The following is a 26,909-nucleotide window of genomic DNA, read 5'->3' on the forward strand; positions in this document are numbered from 1 at the left end:
CTCGTCGGCCTCCATGCAAAGTGTCCTCATGCAGGTCTACGCTGTCCCTGCCCAAGCTGGCCACGCTTCAGCCAGACGCCAGGGAGGGGTCGTCTCACCCGAGTGACAGGAATTCACACAGTCACCTCTAGACCAAGCTTCTGAAACATAACCTGGATGTAGCTAAAGAAGAAAAAAATGCATTGTGCCCATTTGCACGATGTATCATTTGAACTAAACTATGTCTCCGTTTTCGGCCATGCCTCCTCCTCCTTCCTGTGTACATAGAGAGTGGTCCTTAGAGAACAGGGAAGTGGCGATTCTATAGACAAGATGTCACGTAGGGAGAATAACAAGGGGACTTGGCAAGGGGACAGGGACAGGATAAGAAAGTTCCTTTTTGTTTGGCTAAACGAAGAGTCTGAACATCCTTGTGAAATGATGGATAGCCTGTTCAGAAAGTTCCAGAAAGTACCAGAGATCCTCTCAGAAATTAGGTCTAAGTGTCACCGACCAATGAGTTGACCAAGTGACTCAAGGCGAACAATGAAGTTGCTTGTATTTTGTTAGTTCCGTTTTCTTGAATTATGTCCCTTGCTTTTTTTGAACTCTTAGCCTCAGTTTCCTCTATTAAAAATAGAGCTGAGACCAAGCAAACGAGAATCGGCTAGTGGGCAGCTGAATACCACGCTGTCATGTAGCTTAACGTGACATGAATTCGATTTCTCCTGTTCTTTGAAATTCTTGCGAAGAACGAATGTATAGATTTTTATGTAATGTGGATTTCCTCCTTGAGTGGCTTACGTCGCCTCAGGAAATAAGGCTGCAGCTCACTGAATCCATGGCCGACCTGTGTTTTTGTGAGAGCAAATGAAATAACATGTGGAAAACTGGGCACGCTACAGGAATTTAGCACTCGAACCTTGATAAAAATAAAAAAGATTCTCTCTTTCTAAAAGGACATGAAGACCATCGCTATTATCTTTTTCTTATAACTCTACTGACCGAATCACAGACTGTTTTATGTAAACGATGGAAATCTAGTAGAGACTGATGTATACAGAAAGGAAACAATGATCAGATATATCACTCACCCGAAAAATAACAGGCTATTTACAATGAAACGTCGGTGGGAAAGCGTATCAATGACCGTTTCATCGTCTGTCTGAGTTTAATTTAGTTCCTCGTGTAGCTCTGAGTACTTATTACTTCCGCCCGCTCTCCCTGACATACCTGTGATTTACTAATTTGTCGCCACTGCTCACCGTGCTGGGCTCGGTGCCTTGCCTGTCGGTGACAGCGAGACTATGCTATAAACGAAAACGGAGGTTTCTGTATATTTGTTGCTCGAAGTACCTATTAATGCCTGACAAGCGACTGAAATCACTCTGGCCGCTACCAGAAAGCTAGGACAAAAATCACGTGTTAAAACTAACCTACTCCTTCAACTTCTCGGCAGCCAGCATTCTGCCCCGGAGTTACAGAAATCGGGATCAAAGGGACGCCACAGGTTAAGCCCGGAAAGGTGGCCCGTTTTCCCACCACATTTGCAGGATGAAAACGAGCGAGACTTGGTCATTAGTGACCGCTCGGGTGACGACATGTCATAAAGAGACGTGAGCCACACTTTCCACGAGGGGACCACGTCTGTCCGAGAGCCAGGCACACAGAAATTCTATTCTTCACGTGCAAGCGGAATTTGATCCAAACTGGCTCTTTCCAGAGCCAATCCCAGAGGACACGCTGATCCACGAAAACAAGGCTCCGTGTCACCCGCGACCAGTCAGGCGGACGCACCAGGGTGCTCACAGAGAAGCCCTCGGGGACATATCTAACTTCCCCTTTGCTGCGAGAAAAGCACTTCATCCTATCGGAATGGACAGGGCCCCTCAAGACCTGGGCGACCGGGAGTGCAGCTTCTCTTCTCGTCGAGATGACCACGACCGAATTGTCAAAACCCGCGTCCTTTCGCTCTGCCCGCCCGAAAGCCAGTGCGCGCTGGCCGCTGCCGAGACCGTGAGGAGAGACTCGGACGGGACACGTCGCTCGTCGCTCTTTGAGCCTCGAATCCTCGTTTCATTCTTCTTTTCCTGGTCGAGTATCCAAGTTCTCACACCCGGCCAACGAGGCCTGCCCTGTCCCCGCGCCCGGCCCCGTTGGCGTCGGGCGCCCCCCCGCTCCCCGCCGCCCCGAACGCGCGCCCCTCGCGCACGTAGTGGCCGTGCCGACGACGGCCACCTTCGTGCCGCGCTTGCCCCGAGCCGCCTGCTCCCGAGGCCTTGAGGCGCACACACGTGTCCCTCGGGATTCGCGGACGCCCAGACGGCTGGTGCCGTCGGCCCGTGTCACGGAGGAGCGCTCGGGCACAGGGTGGGCGAGCACCTGGTCCGTGTCATCGGCTCGGAAGCCGCAGCGCGAGCCCCCGGGCTCCGAGGCGCGTCGCCTCGTTCCGGCCGGCAGGGCTGCAAAGCCTCGTGTGCCCAGCCTGGCCCTGGCCCAGGACCCGCAAGGGTCCTGTGTCCCTCCGGCACCTTGCACCTGGCGGACCAGGCGCCTGGGTATCTACCAAAAGGACAAGCGACTGGCATGTAGTGTGCGCAGGCGAGGACGTCAGGCTGTCCCCGGAGCAGAAAACGCTTCCCCGGGTGACGGCTGACTCAGGCCTTAAAGAACCAACAGGAGTTTTCTTAGCAAAACGAACAGCGCCTTTTCCCAGCGTGTTTTTTGTTTTGCCCGATTGTTTGTTACCAAAGTGTTAATTGTTTCTCACAGAAGAAATTAAGTCACAAGGAAGACGGCGTGCCCGTTGGCACAGAGCCCCCAGAAGGCCCAGCGCCTGCTCCCCTGGGGGCCCCGGGGTGGGCGCAGCCACCTGCTGCCTTGGCGGGGGGTTAGTTCTTCCCGGTGTAACTTCATTTTGATATTTGCAGTCAAAACGCTGGAAAACGCCCAGAGCCGTGGGCTCCTTCGGGAACAGCGAGCAAGGCCTGAGGATGCTGGAGAAGCGAGGATGTTTATGGCACAGGCCCAAAGACAACACGCCGGGCAGATTGTTACAGAGGCCGCAGCGCTGACGGGGGCGGGCATGGCGGGGGGGCTCAGGAGGGGGGACTCAGGAGGGGGGGCTCAGGAGGAGGGGCTCAGGAGGGGGGCTCAGGAGGGGGGGCTCAGGAGGGGGGGCTCAGGAGGAGGGGAGGCTCAGGAGGAGGGGGCGCAGGAGGAGGGGGAGACCCAGGAGGAGGGGGGCTCAGGAGGGGGGCTCAGGAGGAGGGGGGGCTCAGGAGGGGGGCTCAGGAGGAGGGGGGGCTCAGGAGGAGGGGGCTCAGGAGGAGGGGGGCTCCAGGCGACAGCGAGGAGGGGTCATGGTGGAGAGACCCTTTGCCGCGGTGGCCACGGGCGCTCGGAGACGCGGCCGGGGACTTCCGCGCTCGCCCCCAGGCTCCGTCCATCCGACCGGGTCCTGCCACGTTCCGCAGACCTGGCTGTCACACGAGGCGTGCGCAGATCGTCCGGCTGTCCTCCCGCTTCCAAACCGAGCTGAGCCCGAGGAGCTGGTGCCGCCCACTCCCCCTGCCCGTCCGTCCGTCCGTCCTCCCCGTGGGCCGCCTTCGTCGGCAGCGGCCGCTCCCGAGGGATAAGCCGGCGTTCTGGGCCCCGCAGCAGGAACACCGCGTTCTGGTTTTCATTTCTGGTTTTTTTTTTTTTTTTTTTGCTTTGTTTGTCCCATGATGACACAGGCAGCGCCTCCCGCCCGAGCCCACGCCGAGAGCGTGAGAGCTTCCCCCCAGAGCGGCCGCGGGACGGTGGCGGGGGAATCGGGGGAATATAATCTATGTCACCCCCACGCTCATCATTTGGAGGAAACTACGACCTGGTGTCAGAGGGAAAGAAAATAAGGCGCAAGGTGCAGTGCAAACAGCCGAGCCCTGAACTTACGGCGCGGAGTTAAAGCGCAGCCTGAACTCTCAGAAGTCTGGTCACCGTGAGCTGGGACAGCAGGGGCCGTCTTCACGGGAATTCGGTGAGGCCAGGAAACCCAAGAAAGGTTACAGAGAATGGGGGAGCATGAGAGAGAGAGAGAGAGAGAGAGAGAGAAAGGCCGTGAGTAACATCAATAGTGGGGACAAAGTTCGGATGACGTGGAGCGGTGAGTCCTGCTGGGAATCAAAGGGACAGGAAACCGGACGAATGAGGAAGGGTGGCCTGGATTCCGGGCTGGATTCCCCGGACGTCTGCTAAGATCCAGCCGGAGAAGGAAGAGTCGTTCTCTAACGTCGCGTTTCAGGAGCGTGCCCCGTTTTCCTCTAAACTTCCCTGCAGGTTGTGGCCGCACACGGGTTTCCGTTTCCGACCTGAAGGAAACGGATCAAAAACGGCCACGCCTTTCTTTAATGACAGTTTCACTTGATGAATGAAAACTCCCTCGCGGCCGTCTCAGACTTACTCCTGGCCGTTGGAACGCAAACCAGTACAAAGTGCTCCTCGTTCCAGAAATTTATTTATTTTCTAAATAATGCTGTACAGGTGGGACGTTTTTGTTGAGCAATTGGTTTTTTTGTTTGTTTGTTTGTTTGTTTTTCTGGACGGGGTGGTTTTCAAACTAGCTTATTAAAGACCCACAATCTGTAACTCGGGTTTTGATTTCCGCTAATTAAGAGTTTTCTCTAGGCATAGTTTGCGGCTAAGTCTTGTTTTAAATAGCCCTCTCCCTCATTTCTTTTTTTTTCTTTTTTAACTTATTTGAATCTTTCCAAAGTTCCGACTCATCAGTTGAGGATTTTCAGGCCTGTGACACTCTCCCCTTTGCTCTCAAAGGACCAAAGACATGTTTTGGTCCGAGGTAGTTGGAGGATACTCAGCTTAAGTTTCCCTTCACTAAAACTTGAGCAGGGGTAGGGGGTGGGGGGAGGGGGGGTAAGGAGGGGGGTGAGCCCCGGCCGCCACCCCTCGGAGGGGGACGCGCGTCCCCGTGGCGCCGTTCTGGGGCCGGGAGGCGTGCCGCAGGTGCGCTGTCCCCACGAGCAGGGCCTCTGAGCGGCCGCTGGTCCGACGCCTGAGACGGGGAGGAGGCTGCGTCCCGCACGTCAGCTCGCAGAGCACTGCCGGCCAGGGCGGACGGGACGAGGACACCGTCTTTGGTTGCCTCTCGAGAATTCGTCCACTGATTTACGCATCCCAGCGAACACCGGCTGCGGTCGCGGTCGCCAGCCCCCACCGAGTGAGTTCTCTGCGCTCCAGGGGACGTCCAGACGGGGCCGGAAACCCGGACGTGCAGAGCCTTCGTCCCGACCGGGCGAAGGTGCCGACTGTCACCTGGTGCAGCAGGAGCTGCTCCTCACTTGTGCCTAGAGGGTCCTTTTTGCCTTTGTTTTACAATGTCATCAACTCACCAGTTCAGCTCAGAAAGCTCTGGGTGCCTGTGATAGGCGACGAGCTCTAAAGTCCGCGGAAGAGAAGAAGATGGCATCTTCCGTTTGAACGCGGCTTTCTGCACACCGAAAGGTGCGGACCCCGAAATCAAGCAGGAGGACGGAGGGTCGCCATGCCCCGAGCTGTCGGAGGCCGTGGCCCAGCACACGCCCGTTCGAATTTTTGCTGCCCAAATGAGAAGTATGCTCTTATGAAGAAAAGAAGTTAGACTTCATAACATTTTACGCACACCCGTGTACGCCGTCTTCCTGGATTTTCGACGTGGTCGTGTGGGATAACCTTTTTTTTTTTTTCCTTGCATCGGCCTTTTGAGTAGTGAGCGAGGTGCCCTTGCAGTGAAGCAGCTCGGGAGTGTTCTAGCGGCCGTCCTCATCAGTGGGACATCGTCGAATTCTGGCGCCGTCTAAGTCACACTCACGAACTTCGCGTGTAGCGAAATTTGTGCACGTGTTTTCACGTAAATGGCTTTTTTTTTTTTTTTACATCTACAAGAAAATAGAAGCTCCTATATAATGGTTTTGAGATTCAGTGTCTCAAGAGGCGTGCAAAAAGGACTTTGCAGTTCTGCCACGCTCGGGGACCCCGAACTCCTGGGGCGGCGGGCGAGGTGTGGACACCCGCCTTCGTTCGCCCATCAGCGCGCCCCAGGGTCACGGACACCTTCATTCGGTCAGAGGCGAAGGGGCCGACGTGCGCGGGGAGCGGGCAGGCAAACCCGCGGCGACGGCGCGTCCCCGAGGCGTCGCGGCTGCGCCCTGGAAATTCGCGAGTGATGTGCAGTTCTTAATTACGCATAAATTTCAAACTTTCCACCCAAGTCAAATTGTGCTGATGATAGGCAAACCTAATCTGGGCATCGATTCAAGAACCTGCTGACGAAGTAAAAAATACATGGAAACTCGTTAACGAGATGTACAATTATCTGCATCTCAGCAAATAACGCCGGGAACGTGCTGAGCTCAGGCGGCCCCCAGCCGGCGAGGAGCTGCGTGCGCTTCGCCGTTAATACCTACCGTGGGAAGCGACACATGGCCGGGTATCAGGGCCGCACGGATAGGACGCTGTCGGCTCGATACCCGGTTGCCTGACGCGGAGCAGGGAGCAGGTACTCCTTACTCGTCACCTGGTAGCACCGTGTGAACACAGGAGGTTGGGGGGGGCTGTCTCCTGCAGCCGGCCGCCCCGGGACACGGCTTCTGCGGCGCTCAGCTGTTTCATTTCTTGATAGACATGCTGGGGTGTTAAAACCAGGGGGCTGGACGTTGTGAACGTGGCTCCTTTGCTGGGTTCTCCCGCTGCATTTTTCGGGGTGCGCGCAGGCACTGTTTATGGACAGAGCTTACCTCTCAGATGCCTACTGTGTGTGAGGGGCTCTCCCAGAACGAGCAAACCAAATCCTTCCATCCGTCAGCCTTCCTCCCCGACGCTGGCTCTCACATGCGAGGTCCTGGAAAAAAAAAATAACAAGAAAGCGCGGCGGCCGGCAGGGAGGCGCGGCTGGTTAGGGAGCACAAGGCAAGAAACGTGAAACAGTAAACAAACGGTGTTACCCACGTCTCGGTGTGAAAACGTGTCGCGTCAGGGTACCGCGGCTGACGTGGGGGATGGAGTTGGGGTTACGTCCGTCAAGTACTCGACCCGAGACGCCTCCGTGGGCGAGGGAACGCGGTCCGGCCACCGGGCCACCTGGCCACCGCGTCCGCGGTTCGCCAGCGTGACTTCAGACAAACTGCTTAAGTCGTCTCTCTCTCTTTTTTTTTTCTTTTTCAAAGGAAATTTTATTTGAAACCCCAATACATAAAACAGATAAAAAGAAAAAGAAAACAGGGCCACGATTAGGGTTCCCTGACTTGTCCTCTGAAGATGTGGTCTACACACACACGCACGCGCGCACACACACACACACACACACACACACACACACACACACGATGGAATATTCCCCAGCCGTGAAAAAGAATGGAATCTTGCCGTTTGCAACAACATGGATAGACCCCGGATTATTTTACTAAGTGACATAAGCCAGACAGAAAGACAAATTATGGGCAATTTCACTGATGTGTGGAAAATAAAATTAAAAAGAGAGAGAGAGAGAAACAGACTCACGGATACAGAGAACGGGCTCGCACGCTCGTCCGAACAAGGGCGACGTCTCCGTGCCGTTAGCCTGTGCCAGGAGCGCCCTCGTCAGCGTCCCCTAGTGCCAAAGCATGTCACGCGCAATTCCATCGTCGAAAACAAACTGGACGTCGAAGATGTGTCGCCTGGGGAGACCGCACGCGTAACGAGAGACCTAGTAGTCATTTTGTTACAGAAATAATGTGTTCACCCCACGTTCCCGCGATGAGGCGAAGAGCCTAAAAAACAGCGCCGAAATTTCAGGGAAAGAGAGCTGGTGAGGACCAGCTTCTAAGGACCACATCGGGGCACGGGAAATGGCTTTGCATGGGGTGGTGACGTATCGCCGGGCCCGCCACCCGGAGCAGGGGGTGGGGGTCTGGGTCGGAGCCGAGCGGTGCTGCGACCCCGTCGTCTCCCCCGGCTTCGCGACGGCTCCTCGCGTGGGGACCCGGCAGCAGGTGGCTTCCTTTTGCACCCGGGGCCGTGGGCGGGCTGTACCTGCGCCTCCTCGCCACCCTGAAAATCCCGGGCTGGGTGTTTGATCCGCACCGTGTGAGCCGGATGACCCTGAGAAGGACATGAGCACCGAGCACGGTTGGAGAGCTGGCTCGGTCCCGTCAACAGGGTTTTTTCAAGACCAGTGATGACTAATCACGGTTTTCTTCCCGCCCCTGAGGACAACGAGTAATCTAATCTAAACAGCAGTGGGACAGGAAAGTTAGAGACCCAGGGGAGGTCTTTTTTTTTTTTTTTTGAGGGGAGAGAGGAGAGCTATTCTGGGGTGTGGGAAAAAGTGAGTTGTACTACAGCACGAAAACGAAGAGGCTTAGTTTACAGTTTGAACTCTTGGGAATTTAGAAGACAAAAATGTCCCTAAGGGGGAATATTCTTTTAGCGATTACTTCAAAATGCAGGGAAGGAAAAAAAACATAAATACAGTTAGCTGGCCCTTGACCAACACGGGTTTGAACAGAGCAGATCTACTTGTATGTGGATGTTTTTCCAGAAATGCTGTGAATATGTTTTCCTCATGACATTCTTAATACCATTTTCTATTCTCAAATACAGTATATGGTACATGAATAAAATATGTGTAAGGCTCCCGGTTAACGGTAGGCCGTTAGTCGATGCGTTTTGGGGAGAGTCAAAAGTTACATACACAGATTTTCCGCTGTGGGAGCTGGGGTCGGCACCGCTGACCCCCACCTTGTTCAAGGGTCGGCTGCAATTCAAATGTCCATATGACACAGACTATGAGCAAATAGAGGAATGAAGATCACCCAGAAAAAAACTTACATTTTTAGAATGTTAGTAGCAAATTATAGAGCTAAAATGTAATCCAAGGCTCCCGCTGGATTCTCACATTTCTTCTTAAATAGTCTGTGAATCGTGCAGGAGACAGAACCTGATCTTCAGTTTTACAGCAGTGGCTTCCGGCGGAGAGAGGCTTCGCGTGACGTGCCCTGTGAGCCTTTTGTGGAGACGGGACAGAGTTCTCGGCATCTCAAAGTCCTGTCCTTTCCTGGGCAAGTATCTTCTAAACTATTACTTCAAAAGACGGTGCAGACATTTTGAATATCATGATTACTGCATGCAGAGACTTAGAGACCCGTAAGTATCAAATAACAATCTCAGCTCTGTTATCGTCAAATCCTGCGCTAAGTTTACAGTTGGAGGTGGGGCACCTTTGGCTCAGCAGCATTCTTAAACGAACAGGTAACGCGGTTGGACCTGATTTTGGGGAAGGAGTGCTTTGCATCCTTCAGCGTTCATGTGAACACGCCCTTCCGTCTGGCTGTGTCTTTGGGCATTTCGGCGGACCGTTAGCAAAGTCACACACAAGGCATTTGTTCTGGATTCTCGAATCCTGCCAACGTTGACGTCTACAGACTTTTTGGACACGAAAACCTGGCTTCGGAAAGACGCGTTCCGGTCTCGAGCGGGATGCTGGTCTGCCAGAGCGTCACGAGGTGAGGGCGTCGGCGTTACCCGGTTGCCGCGTGCCTTGGGGCTTTCACTTGCTGCCAGCTCGCAGCTTTCGGCGACGTCACCGCGGGGCCGGCCAGCCTCGGCTTTGCGGGGTCCTGCTCTGTGGGGACGTTCCAAGTCTCAGGCTCTTTTGAAGACAGAAGGCCAGGCTGAGAAAGCATTGTGTTTCTTTCATCTTCCGCCAGGCCACTTTGAAACAAGTCTGACGATTCGATACAAACTGACAGTGACAACAGACATAGCTACTTCTGGGGTTATTGGAGAGAAGGTGTCGGGAAGAGACATTCATCAATGGAATGCTGGGAGAAAGGGCCATCATGTCTCCGTTTGCTTTTTAAAATAAGAAGAGCGTAAATGGCACAATAGATTCTATGAACAAGGACTTCGGTGACAAGCTGACAAAGTTAAAGTGACGTGTCGCACGCGGGGGCCGGACGGCACACTTCATCGCCTACGCGCGGGGAAGCCAGCTTGAGTCCGGTGGACACACTGGGACCTCTGGAGCTGGGGCCGGGCTCGGCCGACAGCGTGTGGTGGAGCGCGGGCGCGGGGGTTCGCGTCGGCTGGGTCACGCCGGGAGCCGTCACCTGGGCGGCGGCCGACGTTAAACCCCTACCTGACTAGTAAACACGCATGCACGTGTATCAGGGGGACAATGCCGTGGCCACATGCCCGGGCGACATAACGCAGGTCTGAGGTGGACGGGGATCGCACCGAGAAAGAGCTGGATTTACTGCCGACTCACAACTGCTGAAAACTGAGCTCCGTGTGCTGTAAGCCGGGGTTGCGGGGGCATCTCATTACGGGGGGCTGTTTTTTTTTTTTCCGGGGCTGGACTCTTTCCCGAGTTACTGAAGGACTCGTTTGAATGCAAGCTTGGAACGAATAATTTTCTGATAAGTTGGCCATAAATCCTCAGGAAAATGAGCTCGGTGTTCTCAGCATATCTATTTGGCTTTTGAACATTTTTCTGGTTTTCCTTTTGCTGGTCAGATTATCCCGACATGCTCCTAAGGCTGTTCTGACATGGAGTAAGTCACCACCAACCAAGGGGCCTTCGTCGCTCTGCAGTTGGTGTTGATTTGGGGGTGATAAATACGACAACACTAATGAAGTTGTGTGTGCCGAAGGGACTCGCGATAAGCCACGGGGTATCGGGGACGCGGCCCTCTGTTTTTCTGCATAACGTGAGAATTAATTAATAACAGCTTTGCCCAACTGCAGAAAGAAATTCGGGTGCAGAAAGGGCCAGGCCATGGCATGGCGTTAAGGTCAAGAACGATGACGGAGGCCGGTGGATCACGAGGGTCCGGGCACGGCCACCGTGTGCCCGGTGCTGGCGGGCAGCGTGGGGGCCGGACGTATGAGGAAACTGAGAGAGGATGCGACTCGTCCACATCTCAGCGTCCAGTAGGGCGACAGGACCGTCCATGGGGACGAGGTTTACGGGGCGGTAGAAGCAGAGAGAGCGGTCAGCGAGGTCCGGGCAGCCAGGGAAGGGACGGCAGAGGGAGCCAGGTCTGCAAATTCAGGGTTTGAAGGAATTACGGTCATCATGATGATCCTTTGTAAAAATACTCCTTTCCAACTTGTTTTTGAAAAAAATTTTAAACTAAAGAAAATCAGAAAAAAAGTAATGCAGTGAACACAAAGATATCCTCCCTCTAGATTCATCAATTTTTTAAAACATTTTGCGGTCTTGCTCCTCTCTCTCTCCCTCTTCTCCCTCTGTCTGTCTGTCTGTCTGTCTGTCTCTCTCTCTCTCTCTCGTAAATATGCATTTGATGGGAGACGCACAGCAGTGTGGGACCCAGCACGGTCAGCAGCCACACTGTGCAAAGCGCTGCACTCCGTCTCCCCGGAAAGTTCCGGAGACGACAGACATCTTTCCTAGCCGTCTGGCGGGAGGGGGTGAAGGCGGCTGAGCCGGCCGCCCTGCACCCGAGCCTCGTGCCGGCGCGGGGCGCGCGTCCGGCCATTACCGTCACGCGCAGGGGGGAACGTGTCCCGCCGTGAGTGACCATTGCAGAATCGGCCTCTTTCCCTGACGCCCGCAGGAGGACACACACTCGGGCCGGTGTTGAAGGGACCGGTGGGTCCACCGGGCTGGAGCCGCGAAGACGCAGCCTCGGGCCGTTCCGCGGCCCCGCACGTCCACCCCGCTGCCCACGGCGCTGCCCCCGCCCTTCGCGGGCTGCCATGGACGCCCTACCGGCCTGTCCCATCTCAGGCTGGTCCTCCCGGCCTCGGCCGTCGCGAGGGGCCGTACGGCCTCGGTGACAGTTAACGAGAAAGAGCCTGTGGCCTCGATCACAGCGCCCTGTGCCCAGCAGGCCCGGCGAGGCCGTGTGCCTTCCGGGACGGGCAGAGCCGCGGGCGAGGACGTGGGACATGGGGACAGTGCCAGCGGCGGGCAGCCCGGTGCCCCCGCCCCGTCCCCGCCCCTGCCGCTCTGAGGGAGGACGCCGGCCTGCAGAGTCCACCGGCTCCTCGCGCCGACTCGGTAAAGGAGCATGTGGCCGAGGGGCCCCACGTCCTCGCCGTTGGCTCCCAGGGGCCCCGTCTCCCCCTGAGAACTGCGACGCGGACGCCGTGTTTATGGTTGGAAATTGGCTGCTGGAGCGATATTCATGTTAGAAACGGAGCTCTGGCACGCATTCAGGATTACCATGGAAACGGCTGTTCCTAGCAATTCCTTAATGAGACAGTTCGAGGTCTCAGGTCCGCGTGGGGGGCTTTTACCACCCACCAAATCGGAGACCCGCTCGTGACAACGGCGGGTTGTACAAGCCATTGCCCTCTGTGCTCGCACTCGCTCTGCTTTAATTTGCTCTAGACAGACAGACAGAAGATAAATACGAGGCCAGTTTTTAAAAACCACATCTCTACTTTTTCTATCGACTGCTCATCCTCATAACAGTACGTAACGATCTTACGTAGCTACTCGTGTAAAACCAAACACACACACACTCCCGAGACTCACACGGAAGGTGGAAGGGACCCCACGGTCAAGGGGCGCATCCGAACACCCTAACTCCCCGGCCCAAACGCCGCCCGAGTCCCGCGTGAGGGAGGGAAGTCGCCACGTTCCGGGGAGCATCCGGGGTCGTCGGCCCAATGCTCCCAGGGGCCGGTTTTAGCCCCACAAGGTGCCGTTTTGAACCACAGACACTTCCGCCCACCTTACGAGAACCAGCGTGTGGGGTTGGGGGGCCCGGGGGTGCAGCCGGGCCTCGGGCAGCCCCCGGCAAGTCAGAGCTTTGGTCACGCCCCCGGGACCCCTGCAGGCCTCCTCCTCCGGGGCTGCTCGCTGCTCCCACGTGCCCCGCGCCCCGTCGCTGGCCCTCGGCACGGCCACAGGCGGGTCCCGGTGCCGAGGACAGACACGCCTCGCCTTTGCTCCCTTTCCAGACGAGCCGGCTCACCGCGGAGCCGCTGGCCAGTCGGTCAGCGAGGGGATGGCGGGCACCGACGGCCCAGGTTGCCGGCCTCCTGCCCGTGCCCAGGGTGCCGGGGGCTGCGCCCCGCGGGGCCGCGCTCGCCTCTGAGGGCAGACGGTGCACGGGGCGGGTCCTGGGTGGCAGGACCAGGGCTGGTCACCTGGCCGCAGGGGCCAGGGACCGAGTCACCCCAGTGCCTACGAGCCATGAGCAGCTCTGTGTGCAGATGCGTGCCCGACCCTCACGCGCTTCTGGGGTCCAGGAAGAGTCACCCCGTCACGGCGCTGCCGGGGGCCAGGAGGGGTGCCCTGCGCATAGTGCCCAATGAGACTCGACGGCCTCACCGCGGAGCGGCAGAGTTAGCCTTGCCTTGGGTCACGCACCCCCGACCAGCCGGCCCTCCAGAAGGAATCGCCTTTGGGGAAACCAACGGCGAAAGGCCTCCTGGTTTCATTCTGCGGACACGGAGTTCGCAGTGACTCCCGATCAGTCGCGCGTAAACCTATGTTTAAAAAAGATGTTAACGCTACAGATGGCAGCATCAGCCGTTTAAAAAATAATAATTTGATGTGGAATTTTTAATTAATTTGGGGCACATCTGTCCAGAAAAGGTCGTTCAGAAGGGCGGGGTTGGAAGCCACGCCGCGCAAACAGGTCTGAGCCGCGAGCTGCCTTGCAGGACAGTCCTGCGCCCAGAGGCCCCCGCCGGGCCCCAGTCAAGGCGTTTCAGGCATCTGAAGGTCTTTCCAGCGCTGTGTGTTTTAAGCACAGCCGAGGAAAAGCAGAGCAGAAAAAGGCCTTTCGGCGGCGGGAATTCAAAGCGAAGGGCCCTCCAGGGGGGTTTCAAGTGCCGGAGCTTAGCGGCCGGCCCCCTTGAGACAGGCAGGTGAAGCCTCCCAGGGAACGCTCTGTCTGAAGCTCGGGCTTGCGACGCTCGGTCTGTCGATCGGCTCCCTCGGTCATGTGGCGAGACGTTGAGGGAGCCGTGGGTTACCTGTGATTAGTAAATAGACCTGGAGACAGCGACAAGCGGCCCATTCGCGGGACTGAAACTTGTGCGTAGAGAACCGACCCGAGAGCATCCTCTGACTCCCGCCCTTTGCATTAGGACTTTCGGCCTTGAGCGTGTGCGGCATCGGTCTCTACAGCTGTAGAACCGTTTTACAAACGACACGCGTGGGCCTGTCCCCCGCCCTCGATGGCACACGGCGTCCGCCCGAGGTTCTGACACAGGACACGCGGTGGGTGATTCATGCCACGGCGTCCGAGACGCCCGCTGGTCATTCCTCGTGGCCCCGGGGTGAGCGCGCCCGACCTCCCCCGAGACCCGGGTCTCAGTCCAGCGCCGGGCGGGCCGGATCCGGTTCCGTCCCGTCCCGCGCAGCCCCCGCCCCGGCCCCTGGGCCCTGTGCCCGTCGCTCACGCCACCGCTGTTTCGATCCCTGCAGCTGGCCGAGGGCCTGGTCGTGGACGTCGTCACCGCCGTCGGCTCAGTGACGGTGGCCTTGCTGTCCGTCCTGTCTCTGGTCGTCGCTGCCTCTGTCGTCGCGTCCAGCAAAAGGGCCACTCAGGGCGCCTACAGCCCGAGCCGGCAGGAGAAGGAAGGGTCCCGCGTGGAGATGTGGAGCCTGGTGCCGCCGCCTGCCGCGGAGAGGCTGGTGTGAGAGCCTCGCGCCCCTCCGAGGGCGAGCCCCGTGCCCCGACCGCGGCCGGACTCACGCGGGAGCCACAGGGAGGGCTCCGGGCACTGCCCGGACGCCGTGGTTTTGCCGCATCTGGTCGGCAAGTCACGGAACGAGGGTTCGTGCAGCCAATTTCAGCCTCAGCATGAGCAACAGCATTTTCCAGACGACAGTGTCTTCCAGGAAGAGCTCTAGTGCCTGTCAACCGTACTCCGCTTTGTGTGGCCCGGGGACCCACCTTCTTAGTTTTGTGGCCACTGCAGTTTTTTTTTTTTTTTTTTTTTTACACAGACACTACAGAAGAAAATAGAACGTATTTCTCACTCTTCCTATCAAGTGGTGAAAGCTTTCAGCTGAACACCTGTTATGAGGTGAATGCTTTGTCCTTCAGTCTCGGATTCGAGAAAGCCACAGGCATAAGTCACGGCGGAAAAGCCACCCAGTGTCAACAAATAAAAATCGAGACGTGGTCGTTCTTCTTTCTGGGTATTTTTTCTTTTTTTTTCATTTCATGACATTACACGTGACCAAAGCAACCTCCAGGAGCATTTGAAACCCCCCCCCTTTTTTAATGAATTAACCTTTTAATTAAGTCATCTCGAGTGTTACATTTCATCATCGCTCTTGATGAGGGGATGTTTCTGGTCGAAACACTCAGAAAACAAGATGAAAGGGAAACGCGGATTCTCAAATCTAAAAGACCGAGCTCCCTCCTTCCAACGGCTCCTGATGCCAGTGGCAGAGAGTGACATTTCCTAAAGGTAAGACCCCGAGTGAGGCGTTTGCCCTTCTGGGAGGTGCGTGTGAGAGAAGCCTGTGGGGTCTGGAGAGGAAATACTGGGCCTTGTGTGCAAACATTTATTCTCCAAATATTTGGTTAGAATTTCCCGTATGTTTAGAAATGCATACAGCGTGTTATTAAAGTGGCACATAAATAAAAAATGAAATATACGTGCATAAACTTTTGGCTCTAGGCTGAGAGCGTTTGACGGCGTGACGTTCCCACTCTGCCGTGGGGCAGTCGTCCTCCTGGCCGCACGGGGACATCGCCCCAGAGGCCGTCCCCAGCCTCCCCCACCACCAGCATTCCCACTGGGCTGGGCCATTCCCGACCGCGCGGAGCCCACCGCGAGCCTCTGGTCACCGCTCTCTCCTGCGGCCCCGTCCCCTCCGTCACGCGCCCGTCAGCGGGACACTCGCGGGGTCTCCGGGGCTCCCCTCCTCTCCTCCTGCTCCTCTCGCTCCTCCTGACCCCACACTGCGTGGAGCCTCGCCGCACCCCGCCGTGAAACGCACCCCGGGGCGGCCCCCAACGACCTCCGCGGTGCCCAGCCCCATGGCCCGTCCTCCCCCTAAACTCTGCAGCTCTCGCCTTCTCCATTCCGGCCGCTGGACGAGGACCCGAGATTCAACGCCCCCTTCACCTCCCAAGGCCCCCGAGTCACTCTTTGCTGGCAGACAGTTTCTCAGGGCTCGGACCCCCAAAGTTTGTGGCGCCCCCCAACCCCAGTGGCGCTGTTCCAAACTCGTGCTCTTTGACCGTTCAAACGGGCCCAGACATCCGACGCTGACTTTTAAACCGGTTCTTGTAATATCGCCTTTACACGTATTCTAGATGGCGGAATTATTCAGTTTACTCGTTTAATGAAAAAAAAATCACCAAATGTCTTGCGTTTTGGGGCCAAGTGCAATGTACGAAGTTGAAATTGAACATGTCATCGGATCCCTTACCTGACAGGGCAGCAGCGGCGAGGACAAGAGCAGGCGCTGGGCACGGTCGCTTGTGGCAGGATGCGGTGCTGCAGGCGGGGAGGGGGCGGGGGCCAGAGGCCGGGGGCGGGGCATGGGGCGGGGCCAGGGGCCGGGGCGGGGCACGGGGCGTGGCCAGAGGCCGGGGGCGGGGCACGGGGGCGTGGCCAGGGGGCCGGGGGCGGGGGCGGGTAGGGCAGGGGCGGGGCCAGGGTAGGTCACCTGGAAAGAGGAAGGGGTGACTGGCCAACTAAAAAAGAGAGCCGCCACCACCATGCCAGGGTTTGAATTCGACCGATTTTATTTCATAGCTTCATCGTCGGGCACTTTATGGTAACGTGTAGTTCATCCAATATTTACTTTTGCATATTTTTAAAAAATTCCCCAAACAGCACTTCTAGACACAATGTCCTCCCAGTAGTAGTCGAGTCTCGAGATGATTTACATACACTGCAGCCTCGAGGACGCGAGAACCATGAAGCCAGTCGCGGTGCCGGGCGGCTGGTCTTCACCGCGTCCTAGCGAAAGGCTCGACCCTTTGGAATAGTTTTTCCATTAAAGCTAAAGAAACGAGCTCTGGAAGAGTCCAGTTTTGAGCCTCTCCCGTACCTTGTATGCAAAAAGTCCTTATGCGTTTTAAGTCTTACGCATCATGCAGTTCATACTCGTTCGCCGTTTCGGGCATGGCTCTGAGTTCCAGATCACAACAGATTGCAGAAATCTCATGTTTGGTATGCGATTTCTCAACGGTTCTCGAAAGTGACACCAGCCAAAGGCTGGTGACTTCCGCCTGCACAGCGTTCTAATTCTGCCCTGCCCTCAACGTCACTCGATCGGCCAGAGGTGGTTTGTTAATGTCCTTCAAAGGCTCTCACCTGAGAACGGAAATCACAGCGACAAAGAGACTCAGAGGTTTCTCGCGTTAAAGAGGTAATCTGTGTGTGACTTCACAACCTTTGAAGACAGACGATTGCATATTTTAAATTCCTTCACTATTGTATGATTCGGAAAAAAAAAAACACAGAGCTTCCTGGACGTAAAGCATCCAGGTACCATCCCCACTCAGTACCTTGTTTATCATTATTATTATTATTATTATTATTATTATTTTTGGTATATTTGCATATTGCATCCAGAGCTACAGATTCTCCACAGTGCTTGGCTGCCTGATTCAAGTATAATAAAAGTAGAAATCTATAGAAGCTCTAAGCTTAAACAAACTGTGCATTATACAAAAATTAACCTGATTTACAGACAGTCAAAAGTGTTGGCAACGCCCTTTATAAATCTCACCAAAGGTTCATCCCAAAGGCTGTTATTACAGTCTGTGTGTGTGGTCATCACCGTGCAAATGCCAGTTAGATGTATGTGGCACAGGCTGGATACTGGTTATTGATTTTACACGGGTAAAAATCAGCATGTCGCACTATATACATTTCTTTTAGAGTAGCCATATTGTCAATACTAGTCTAAGGTTCAAGATTTGCTTGTTGCATATTTACTATTGCTGAGGCAGTTAGTTACAATACAATAATGCAAGATCCACAATTATTTTAAATAAACAAAAACATTTCTCCTGCCAACAATATAAAGAACGTTTCCCCCTAAAATCACATAGAACATTGCTACCTACAGTGTTACACACATATTGAAAAAAAACGTGACCTCGCAGCATCTGCTGGAAAAGCAAACGAGCATATTTACATGAACTAAAAACTAGGCAAGGAAAAATATTGCACGGAATCCTATTATTTTCAAAATAAAGTATGCTTCTTTCTAAATACCCAGAATTCCCTCTCTTGACCAAGTCATGATGTTGACTGCTTTCTTCGATCAAAACAATTCTGCCTCATAGAGGAGCCGTAAGACACAGGTACGGACAATCACTGGGCTTGACCGCGGGTAGGATGTGGATGGGCTCACAAAAACCTTTTCTCATGTTAGGAGCGTTGTGGAGGATTCGATTCGGGTATTCATCTGACATTCTTAAATTTCTATTCTGACTTACAAATATCTACCTGGGATTGAGGTCTTTTATGCTAAACGTAATGGCATTTGAATTAGAAAACTTATTCAAGAAAATCATCTTTTCCTGAGAAAATACAAATTTTCCGGGGGAGAAGGAAGGTTTGCCGATTATGAGGAAATTCACAGTTTTCCCCTCTGGGTCAGGAGTCTATCTCTTCACCTCACTTAAGAAACAGCTAATAATTTAGCAGTCCCAGGTTCTATGATTGGGAGATTGGACAAAATGCTGACGATAGCTCGGTCGCACACGGCTCTTATTTAAAAGGGAGGGGACCGGTTCTAGAGAACGCTGTTATCAAGATAAAGACAGTGAGAACCGGATCCCCACACCATGCAAACACACCCTCCTCGGTCCCACCCCGAGCACAGTGGCCCCCAGGCCTTGCCGAAGTGTCACTGCGTGACGGAGTCCCGTGCTGCTCGGCTCCAAGACGGAGCGCGGAGGTGAAAGGGAATCGGATGAACGTGTCACTTAGTTTCCGGGAGTCCCAGAGCCTGGCCTTTCAAAGCAGACATCTCAGATAGCGGCATTACGATCCAGACTTCACGTAACAACACAGGAAGTTAATGACATTGGAAGAGGCACAGCGGTCTTGACCTCAGAGCACGTGTTAGATCGAGCAGCTTTAAAGGACTTTTTTTTTTGGTGTTAGACTCTTAGGCTAGCAACTTCTAAGCAAAATTTATTATTATTATTATTGTTATTGTTATTATTATCATAGACTCGCACTTCCTTTTCCGTTTAACTCGTCCTTTCCCACAGGGACTATGCTGCCCATTTCCTTTCTCTCCATCCTCGGTCACCGCGCCGAGCACGTGCCCAGCACAAACGGTCAAGAAATATTATTAATTTTTAATCAGAAAAGCGATCACGCTAGATTTGGGTGCCTTTCCAAAATATGCTAAAGTAGTAGCCATCAAAAATACCACCGAACAACACTTTCACTTAACAAAAGCCCCTACATTCACACACGGCTCTCCTTCCCCATCCTCCCCCCCCCCCCCCGAAATTCTGCATGTACAACATCTACGGGCTAAAGGACAGACGCTCGGTTGGCATTCGGGGGCCCGTGTCCTGCTCAGAGGCCACAGAAGAGTCTACGTACAGAAGCCATCAGCCTCCCTCAAGTACACGGTTCTCTTGTAGAACAGGTGTTACTTCTTTGAAGAAGAAAAAAAAATCAAGCAGCAGGGGAATTTACAAATGTTTGGCTTAGTTGTAATAAATAAAATGAACATAAGAAAATAAGAAAACACTTGGTTTATTCTGGAACTCACCTTAATTTCACTTCATTCTCCCTCGAGCCACCGGAATCCCGGGCAGCCTCATTTAAGACCTGACTCTGAACGCTCAGACTTTTAATGCTTTGAAATATTAACATGTATGACTAGTTTTTTTTGGGGGGGGGCAGATTTCTTTCCAAGAACAATATGCAGAGTTTTCGTTCTTACTTTTGTTTTTAATGTGGGATATAACGGCTGATTTTTTAAGTTCAATAAGGCACAGGTCCAGTTTAAAAGACTTGTGAGTGGCTGAATGTCCTCAAAACAACACAGGGTTATGGTCAAACATTTGGGAGGTGACTGAGGGGTGGGAACCGATTTACATTCCTAAGGCCACGATGTTTATTAAGCAAATGGGCCGAAATCCAAATTCGGCCTAAGCTACACTCACGTTTATCTTATGCTTCAGACTCTCTCGATTCTGAAGGACAAAAAGACCCCCTTGCAACATTCATATTAAGGGGCTCCTTGACGTGCTTTCAAAAAATTACAGAGGACCATCTGCCGAGCAGATTAAGGGCCCGTGTGACATCTTCCCCTCCTCATTTAAAACAGCTCTTCTGATATGGGGACTTCAGGAACGACATATTTCAATAAAGCAACATGGAATTTTATAATGAGTATATAAAAACAAAAGTAGACGGGAGTCTTACTTTTGTGTTTAAAAAATACGAATTAAACACTTTTTTTCCTTGATATGTACAGAGTCCATCCTTACGAAGAAAATGAAGTTCGTGTTCCTTTACAGACATGGATGAATAATTACTGCAAATAAAACACATCTAATTAGATTTTGGAATGTAGTTTGAAAAATAAAAAGCCTTGGTCATTTTCCTTAAGTTATTTAAAGACTGACCTGAATAAACATTTTTAAGCGATGTTTTTAACAAACCCACTTTGGGATTTTTTTTTTTTAACTGAAAATTCAATTCTTTCAGTAAAGATTTTCGAGTACAGTCCTGATGGGGTTCTCGCTTTTCCTAAAATGACCATTTTAAAGAATTAAGCCTACTTGGGGGGTATAGAGAATACAGATTGATTAAGCAGGATATCCCCGGGTTTATTTATTTCTGATTACACCTGCCAGTCGCGCTGCAGGGGAGCACACGGGAGCCGCTGGCCCTGGGGTGTGGGCCATGCACAGGGACCCCCCGCCAGGACCCGCAGGGGCAGAGACTGGGAAAACAGGACCTCAGCGAGGTGGCCAAGGCCCGTGCCACTCAGGTCACATCGACGGTGTGCACCCTTGAGATGCCGCAATGACAATGGCACCCTACTTCAGTAATCTCCCCCACCCAAACCCCCGACCCCAGTGGAACCATGATCAAGGAGTGAGACGAACCCCGACAGAGGGGCGCCCCGCCGGGAATCTGACCGGCGCGACCCCAAACTGCCAAGGTCACCGAAAGCAAGGCGAACGTGAGTGACCGTCACAGCCCAGAGACACGACGGCCGGACGGCACGCGGTGACCCTGGAGCGGCAGCAGGGAGGGGCCCGGAACGAAGCGCGGACTCTCAGGGCCGGGCCGATGCCGGCGACGGGTGCGCCACACTCACGCGAGGTCTTGGTGGCGGGGGACACGGGGGCACTCGGCACTTCCCTCACGGGTCTCCTACAAACCCCAGACTTCTAAAGGACACAGTCGATTACCTCAGAAAGGAACTTTGAAATGATACAAAGCGTTTAGATAAGTATTAGTTCAGAAAAAGAAAAAAAGGAAAAAGAAAGACCAGGACATCGTTTTTATCAGGACAGTTTATGTGGCATTTGGCTTTCCGGGGACAGACCCCAGGAAGCAAAGGCACACGGGGAGGCTGTGAAGATGCCTAAAGTGTCTCGTCTGTAAACAGTGGTCGTTCATTCACATTGTCATTCAGCACTTCATGTACCTCGAGTGAAAGATAAACGTGGACCTCGGTACTTTTTGAAAAACGTGGCTGTGGTATCCACAGAAAAGCTTTTGTAACTGAAAAAAAAAAAAAAAAAAAGAACTTTGTCTACTATTCCATGAATAGAAAAAGGCATCATTGCTCTGTAGAACACTTATAACTTATCTTTCAGAATTTACAAGTAATTCCATAAATTATTTAAGTAGGCTTAATATAGGCGTAAGATTAAGGCAGTGAGCGGGTTAACGGGATCAGCAGTTTAAGGGGAGTTCTGAGAAGTTTCGACATCTCGGTCGGTTCGTGCTCAACCAGACGGGTTCAGTAGCTACTGTAGCAAGGGCGGTGAATGCAGACGTAGTTTAAATAAGATGAAGTGGCATTAAGCACCAGATACTGGGGGATCATGGTCAACCTGTACTGCCCACATATATACAAACTGGTACCTAACTGAGTACAGCAGAATCACCTTCACGCTTAAAAACCGAAGGCTGATGTCTACCCACGCGTGACCGAGTAACGTTCCAAAGGAAACGTGATTTTTAGACAGTAGGAGCAACAGCTGTCATCCCTACGCATCCTGATTTACTGTCTCGATCACCGGGGATCGCGAAACGTCTCTCTGGGAGCCCCGGACGCGGGAGGCTGAGTCCGCGCGGTGCGTTTAAGCCTGGTCTCCGCCTGTGTTTTCTTCTGAGATGCGTAAGTCTTGCTCGAGGGCGGACGTCACGTGGCGTAAGGCCCCGACTGCCTGGAGCAGCGCGGCACCCTCGGGCGCACCCTGGGCTCCCCCCCCTTCCCTCTCCCAGGGCACGGAAGTCGACGGAGGTCGCCCGAGGCCGGGGCTCGGCGGGTCCTCCGACACCGGGCTTAGTGTTTCGTGCGCGTCCGTTGCTCCACTCCTCATCGGGGGAATTTCGGGCGAGCCGAGCGGGGCGCGCGACCCCGGAGGGGAGGCCGGGCGCCCGCTCGGGCCGTCGGCGCGGGGGGCCTTGCCGCCGCCCTCCTCCGGCAGGATGAACAGGGCGTCCGCCAGGCCGCCGGTGGACACGCGCTTCCTGGGCGACGGGGGCAGGTGGCGGCCGTGCAGGGCGCTGTCGTCCTGGCCCGCACGCCGCTGCGCCTGGCCCCCGGCGCCTCCGCACAGCACGGCCAGGCTGCTCTCGCTCGGGGTGTTGGATTTATTCTGAAAGAGGAAACGTGCAGAAGAGATGTTTCATAAAATTAGAAATGGTACTTTCTTCCATTTTGAAATCGATAGTGATTTCTCCTCAGGCTGGGAACGGGGAGGTCCTTCCAGGGGAAACACGGTGTGGACAGCTCCCTCTGACGGCTCCGTCGGCAGCAACGGCCCCCGGTGAGACCCGGCCAGGTCATACAGGCGGGCGAGGCATCGGGAGAAAAGGGGGCCTCGGGCATCGGTGGGAATGGACATTGGGCAGCCGCCGAGGAAAAGTGTGGGGTTCCTCGAAAAAATGAAAGCGAGACCTAGGGCCCAGCAAGCCCACTTCTGGGCATCCACCCGAAGGCAAAGAAACCGGCGTCTTGACGCCTCGGCCACGCCCACGTGCTCGCGGCAGCGTGTCCACAGTGGCAAAGACAGGACGACGCTTGAAGCGCCCACCGGTGGACGGATGGACCAAAAAGCGCGGCACAGACACAGAAGGACATTCCGCCACTGGCGCCAATGCCGGAAGGCACTCCCCATGGGGCGACAGATCCCACGGGGCCCCGTTTCTGGGTGGGATCTGAACCCGTCAGACTCGCTCAAGTGAAGAGCAAGACGGGGGCCGCCAGGGCCTGGGTGCTGGGAGAAACGGGGCGACACTGGTCACCGGGCTCCGTTAGGGTGAGTTGTGGGAGACCCCACGCGCGGCAGGGTGGCCATGCCGAACGACGCCACGCCGAGCGCTGGGGTTCGCTGGGACCGTGGGCGCGAGGCGCTCTCCCCGCCCCCCCCCCCCAAAAAAAAAGAAAAAAAAAAAGAGGAAGGGAAAGAGAAGGAAACGGTAACTGTGAGGTGCTGGCCACCCTGGCGAGCTCGACGGCGGTGGCCGCCTCACATGTGCCCGATGGCGCCGAGCCATAGACACATGCGGTTTTCGCCAGTCATACGTCGATAGAGCAGAAAATAAAGTAAAAAAAAAAAAAAAAAAAAAAAAAAAGGATTCGCCCAAAACGACAAAACACTCACAAAAAACAGACGGGCGCCTACGGTACGGAATCGACGCCAAGTTCAAGAACGACTGGCCGCCCCTGGCATTTTAAAAACCTTCGGTTCCATTGGTTCAAAGCATTGTTGCTTTCTGGAGCAATACGATATAAAATTCCTTGAAAAAAGTGGGAACGTTTCACGGTTTAAAAACTCTCTAGAAAAGACGAGTATAAAATTCGATTGTCGGAGAATAGTGCTGTTTGACCAAAGAATTTCAATTAACGATAGTAACCACCAGAATCGGATAAGCAACATGGAAAATACTGAAAATCGGTTATTAGAAATAATTCGCAATGATGAAATTTTATCGTAACAGATAAGTTTTGTCACTTATCTATTAGAGGAACGATGCTTCCACAAGTGGAAGGGTAATACCAGGCAGCTGAGGCGAAGAAGAGAACGTCCTCATTTAACGTGACCGTTGGGAGGCCGACTCACCGCGGGCTTATAATCGATTTCGTCCATCGACCGGAAGAAGTCCAGGCTCTTGGCCGCCGCCAGCTTCCCTTGGTCCGAGCTGTGCGTGCTCAGCGTGTCCAGAATCTCGCCCAGCAGGTCCATCTCGCCCGCGTAAGGCGCCTTCCCTCGCGTTTCCGCAGAATCGTCACTTTCGTAGAAATATGCAGACGCTTCTTCGCCGTCTTCAGATGATAACCTGGGGAGAAACGCGGCGTGCGCGGGTGAGCTCACCTGCCGCAGGTGAGCTCACCTGCCCCGTGACGTCGGCGGCTCGCCCCACGTGGAACCGCGAGGGGGTGGAGAATCGGTTCACGGCCGAATTCTCCACAGTGACGTGGACACAGTTCGAATGCGGGAATTTGGGGGGGTCTGCATTAAAGACAGACAGACGAAGAGTCTGCGGTGCCCTCATCGATCAGGGAGCGGAGGGGGCTCTAAGTCTGGCCCCGGGGACAGCCTTGGAAACGGCCGACTCAGCCCTTGGGACGTCTGCTACAGGCCAAGTTCAGCTTCGGCATTTTTATGTTTTTCCTTTTATCTACGTATCCATCGATCTTAGACAAGAACGCACATCCTTTTATACGAAAATAAACTTAACGGAGAAGAAGGGGTGCCGCGGTCACCCCTGAACATCTCAGAACTGTTAACAAGTCAAACTCATACGATTATTAGTTCCCTTATTTTATATTGAAATTCATTTTTAACACTTTGGGTTAAACTTTCCTCTTCTGATAGGGCCATAGCCTCGAGTCCCTCCTTCTCCCTTGACGCCGTTTGTCCTGTTTAACTTTGGTCCCTGTTCCTGTCCCTTCGGGAGGAGGGCGGGTCTAACTCGGGGTGGCTTCCGCCCCCGTCACGCAACCCCACGAGGTTCCGTGGGCATCGCGTCCCCACCCCTGTGGGACGGACCCCGGGGGCACTGGGCTCCTTCCGCTGGGAACACTGCGAGGGGGCGGATGTCCCCAGGGCGCCGCCAGGAGGCCCCCCCCCCACAACCCCCCGCTTAGTAGGACGGCAAAACCCGCCACTGACTTGCTCGCTCTCTCCATGTCGTCGTCGTCCTCACACGGAGCACCCTCGGGGCTCCTCAGGGGCCTCCTCGAGCGCGCCTGCAGGGAGCAAACGACAGTGAGTGACTCCTTCCTGCGTCTCGAAGCCGCCGGCGCAGGGCGTGCGAATGGCCCCCGCGCGCTCGGCACGCCTCGCACGGAGGACGGAGGGAGTCGCGGGGCGGGGCGTGTGTGGGGACGGGCACCATGGTCGCCCGGTCTGCCACTCCCCGTTTCGGGGAGACCTGCCTTACGATCGATTTGAACTCAAGGCGGAGAAAAGCGGCGTCTTATTCAGCAAAAGCATCATCGGCCGCCGAGCGTGTTTCTGGGGCGGGGGGAGGGGGGGCTGGGGTCCAGGTTTTCAGGGGACGTGAAGGGACCGCGCCCAGAGCCCACAGCGCGGGGCGGAAAGGCCTGGCCGCGACTGCGTGAACGGAAGTCTCTCGGGGTGATGGGCGGCAAATAAGCTTCGACTGCACAAAATACATCACGCGATCTTCGCGGGGGCCACACGGCCGGTCACGGTGCACCGCTACGTGGAGTCATAAATCACGGAGCTGTGATCACCAGAAGCCCGCCCACTGCACGGGACGGAAACTAAACTATAACTAAGAAAGGGAAAAATGATCTCAATACACACAGTAAAAATTAAAAGCACGTCTTTAAGGCAACCGGCTCTGGCTCTGCGGAGGGGGGAGCATCTTCTTACCTCGCTAACTCCGAAGGTGACTAACTGAGGCCAGTGTTGGCGGAAGGAAAATACTACCCCGTTTCAGCCCGAGACAGAAATCTCACGGCAACAAGCGACCGAGGGGCAAGTGTCTGACACTTTTCACTGTCAGTTATCAGCAACAGTCCCTGAAGCAAGCACGAGACGGTCCTAACGCGGCCTAAATTTGGGGACAGATGCTTTCTATTTTTTTTTTAAAAGAGAGTGATTATGAAATAAATTAAGAGATGCAGCTACGAGCGGTCACCATGGTGAAAAAATTGAGAAAAAGAAAAAAACAGTAAGTTGATTTCCAGGAAAAAAAAAACAAAAAACGTAAAAAGACTTTTCCCAGACTCCGGCTACGCGGTTTGACGTGCCCGACGCACCAGGAAGATCCGCTGAGGTCTCGGGCGCCTCCTGCTACCTGGGTATTTGCGTTTCGCTGTTGTTTAAGCTTTTCTCTTTTCTGCGCTTTGAAACGTATGTCGCTTTTTCCATAAATTTTTATGGAGGGGGGAGAGTTTTCCTTTTCTTCCTGAGCAGAGTGCTAATAACCGCCAGCTTTCTTTAATTTATCGCCACGAGAAACGCGTTTGTAACACTCTTTTTCGCTGCTTCCAACACGTAGGGAGCATTAATCGCCCGTAGCGACATTTTCCGGGTGTCCATGAAGTCAGCCGCCGGCCCCTTTCAATTATAAAATGCAAGCTTTTCAAGTTCCGATATTTTAAAACATGATTAACATTTTAGGAAATGGGGGATTACAGTTAATTAAGTCGCAGATGGGGGCAAAGAGTTAGATAGTTTGGTCCTTGGTCCGAGACTGATTTTTACGATCTCAGACAAAATCCTTTGTTCTGCTATTTGTTTGATGGACTGTGA

The 26,909-nt window shown here is 54.2% G+C and overlaps 1 protein-coding gene across 2 annotated transcripts in view; it reads right to left on the reverse strand.

Annotated features, from left to right (window-relative positions):
• Nucleotides 1-16,668: 16,668 nt before the first annotated feature.
• DENND1B (DENN domain containing 1B) overlaps nt 16,669-26,909 on the reverse strand; it is a 124,070-nt gene continuing 113,829 nt past the window's right edge. Inside the window, exons 21-23 of one of the 2 annotated variants that reach the window (XM_036235481.1) lie at nt 25,296-25,372; nt 24,243-24,459; nt 16,669-22,775 (exon numbers count right to left, since the gene is read on the reverse strand). In XM_036235481.1, coding sequence (XP_036091374.1) covers nt 22,254-22,775; nt 24,243-24,459; nt 25,296-25,372 — 816 coding nt within the window. In that variant the 3' untranslated portion in view covers nt 16,669-22,253. The remainder of the gene's footprint in view (nt 22,776-24,242; nt 24,460-25,295; nt 25,373-26,909) is intronic. The other variant, XM_036235482.1, reaches the window with a different exon arrangement.

This window comes from Rousettus aegyptiacus, unplaced genomic scaffold (assembly GCF_014176215.1).
Source record: "Rousettus aegyptiacus isolate mRouAeg1 unplaced genomic scaffold, mRouAeg1.p scaffold_m13_p_18, whole genome shotgun sequence".
Classification (NCBI taxonomy): Eukaryota; Metazoa; Chordata; class Mammalia; order Chiroptera; family Pteropodidae; genus Rousettus; species Rousettus aegyptiacus.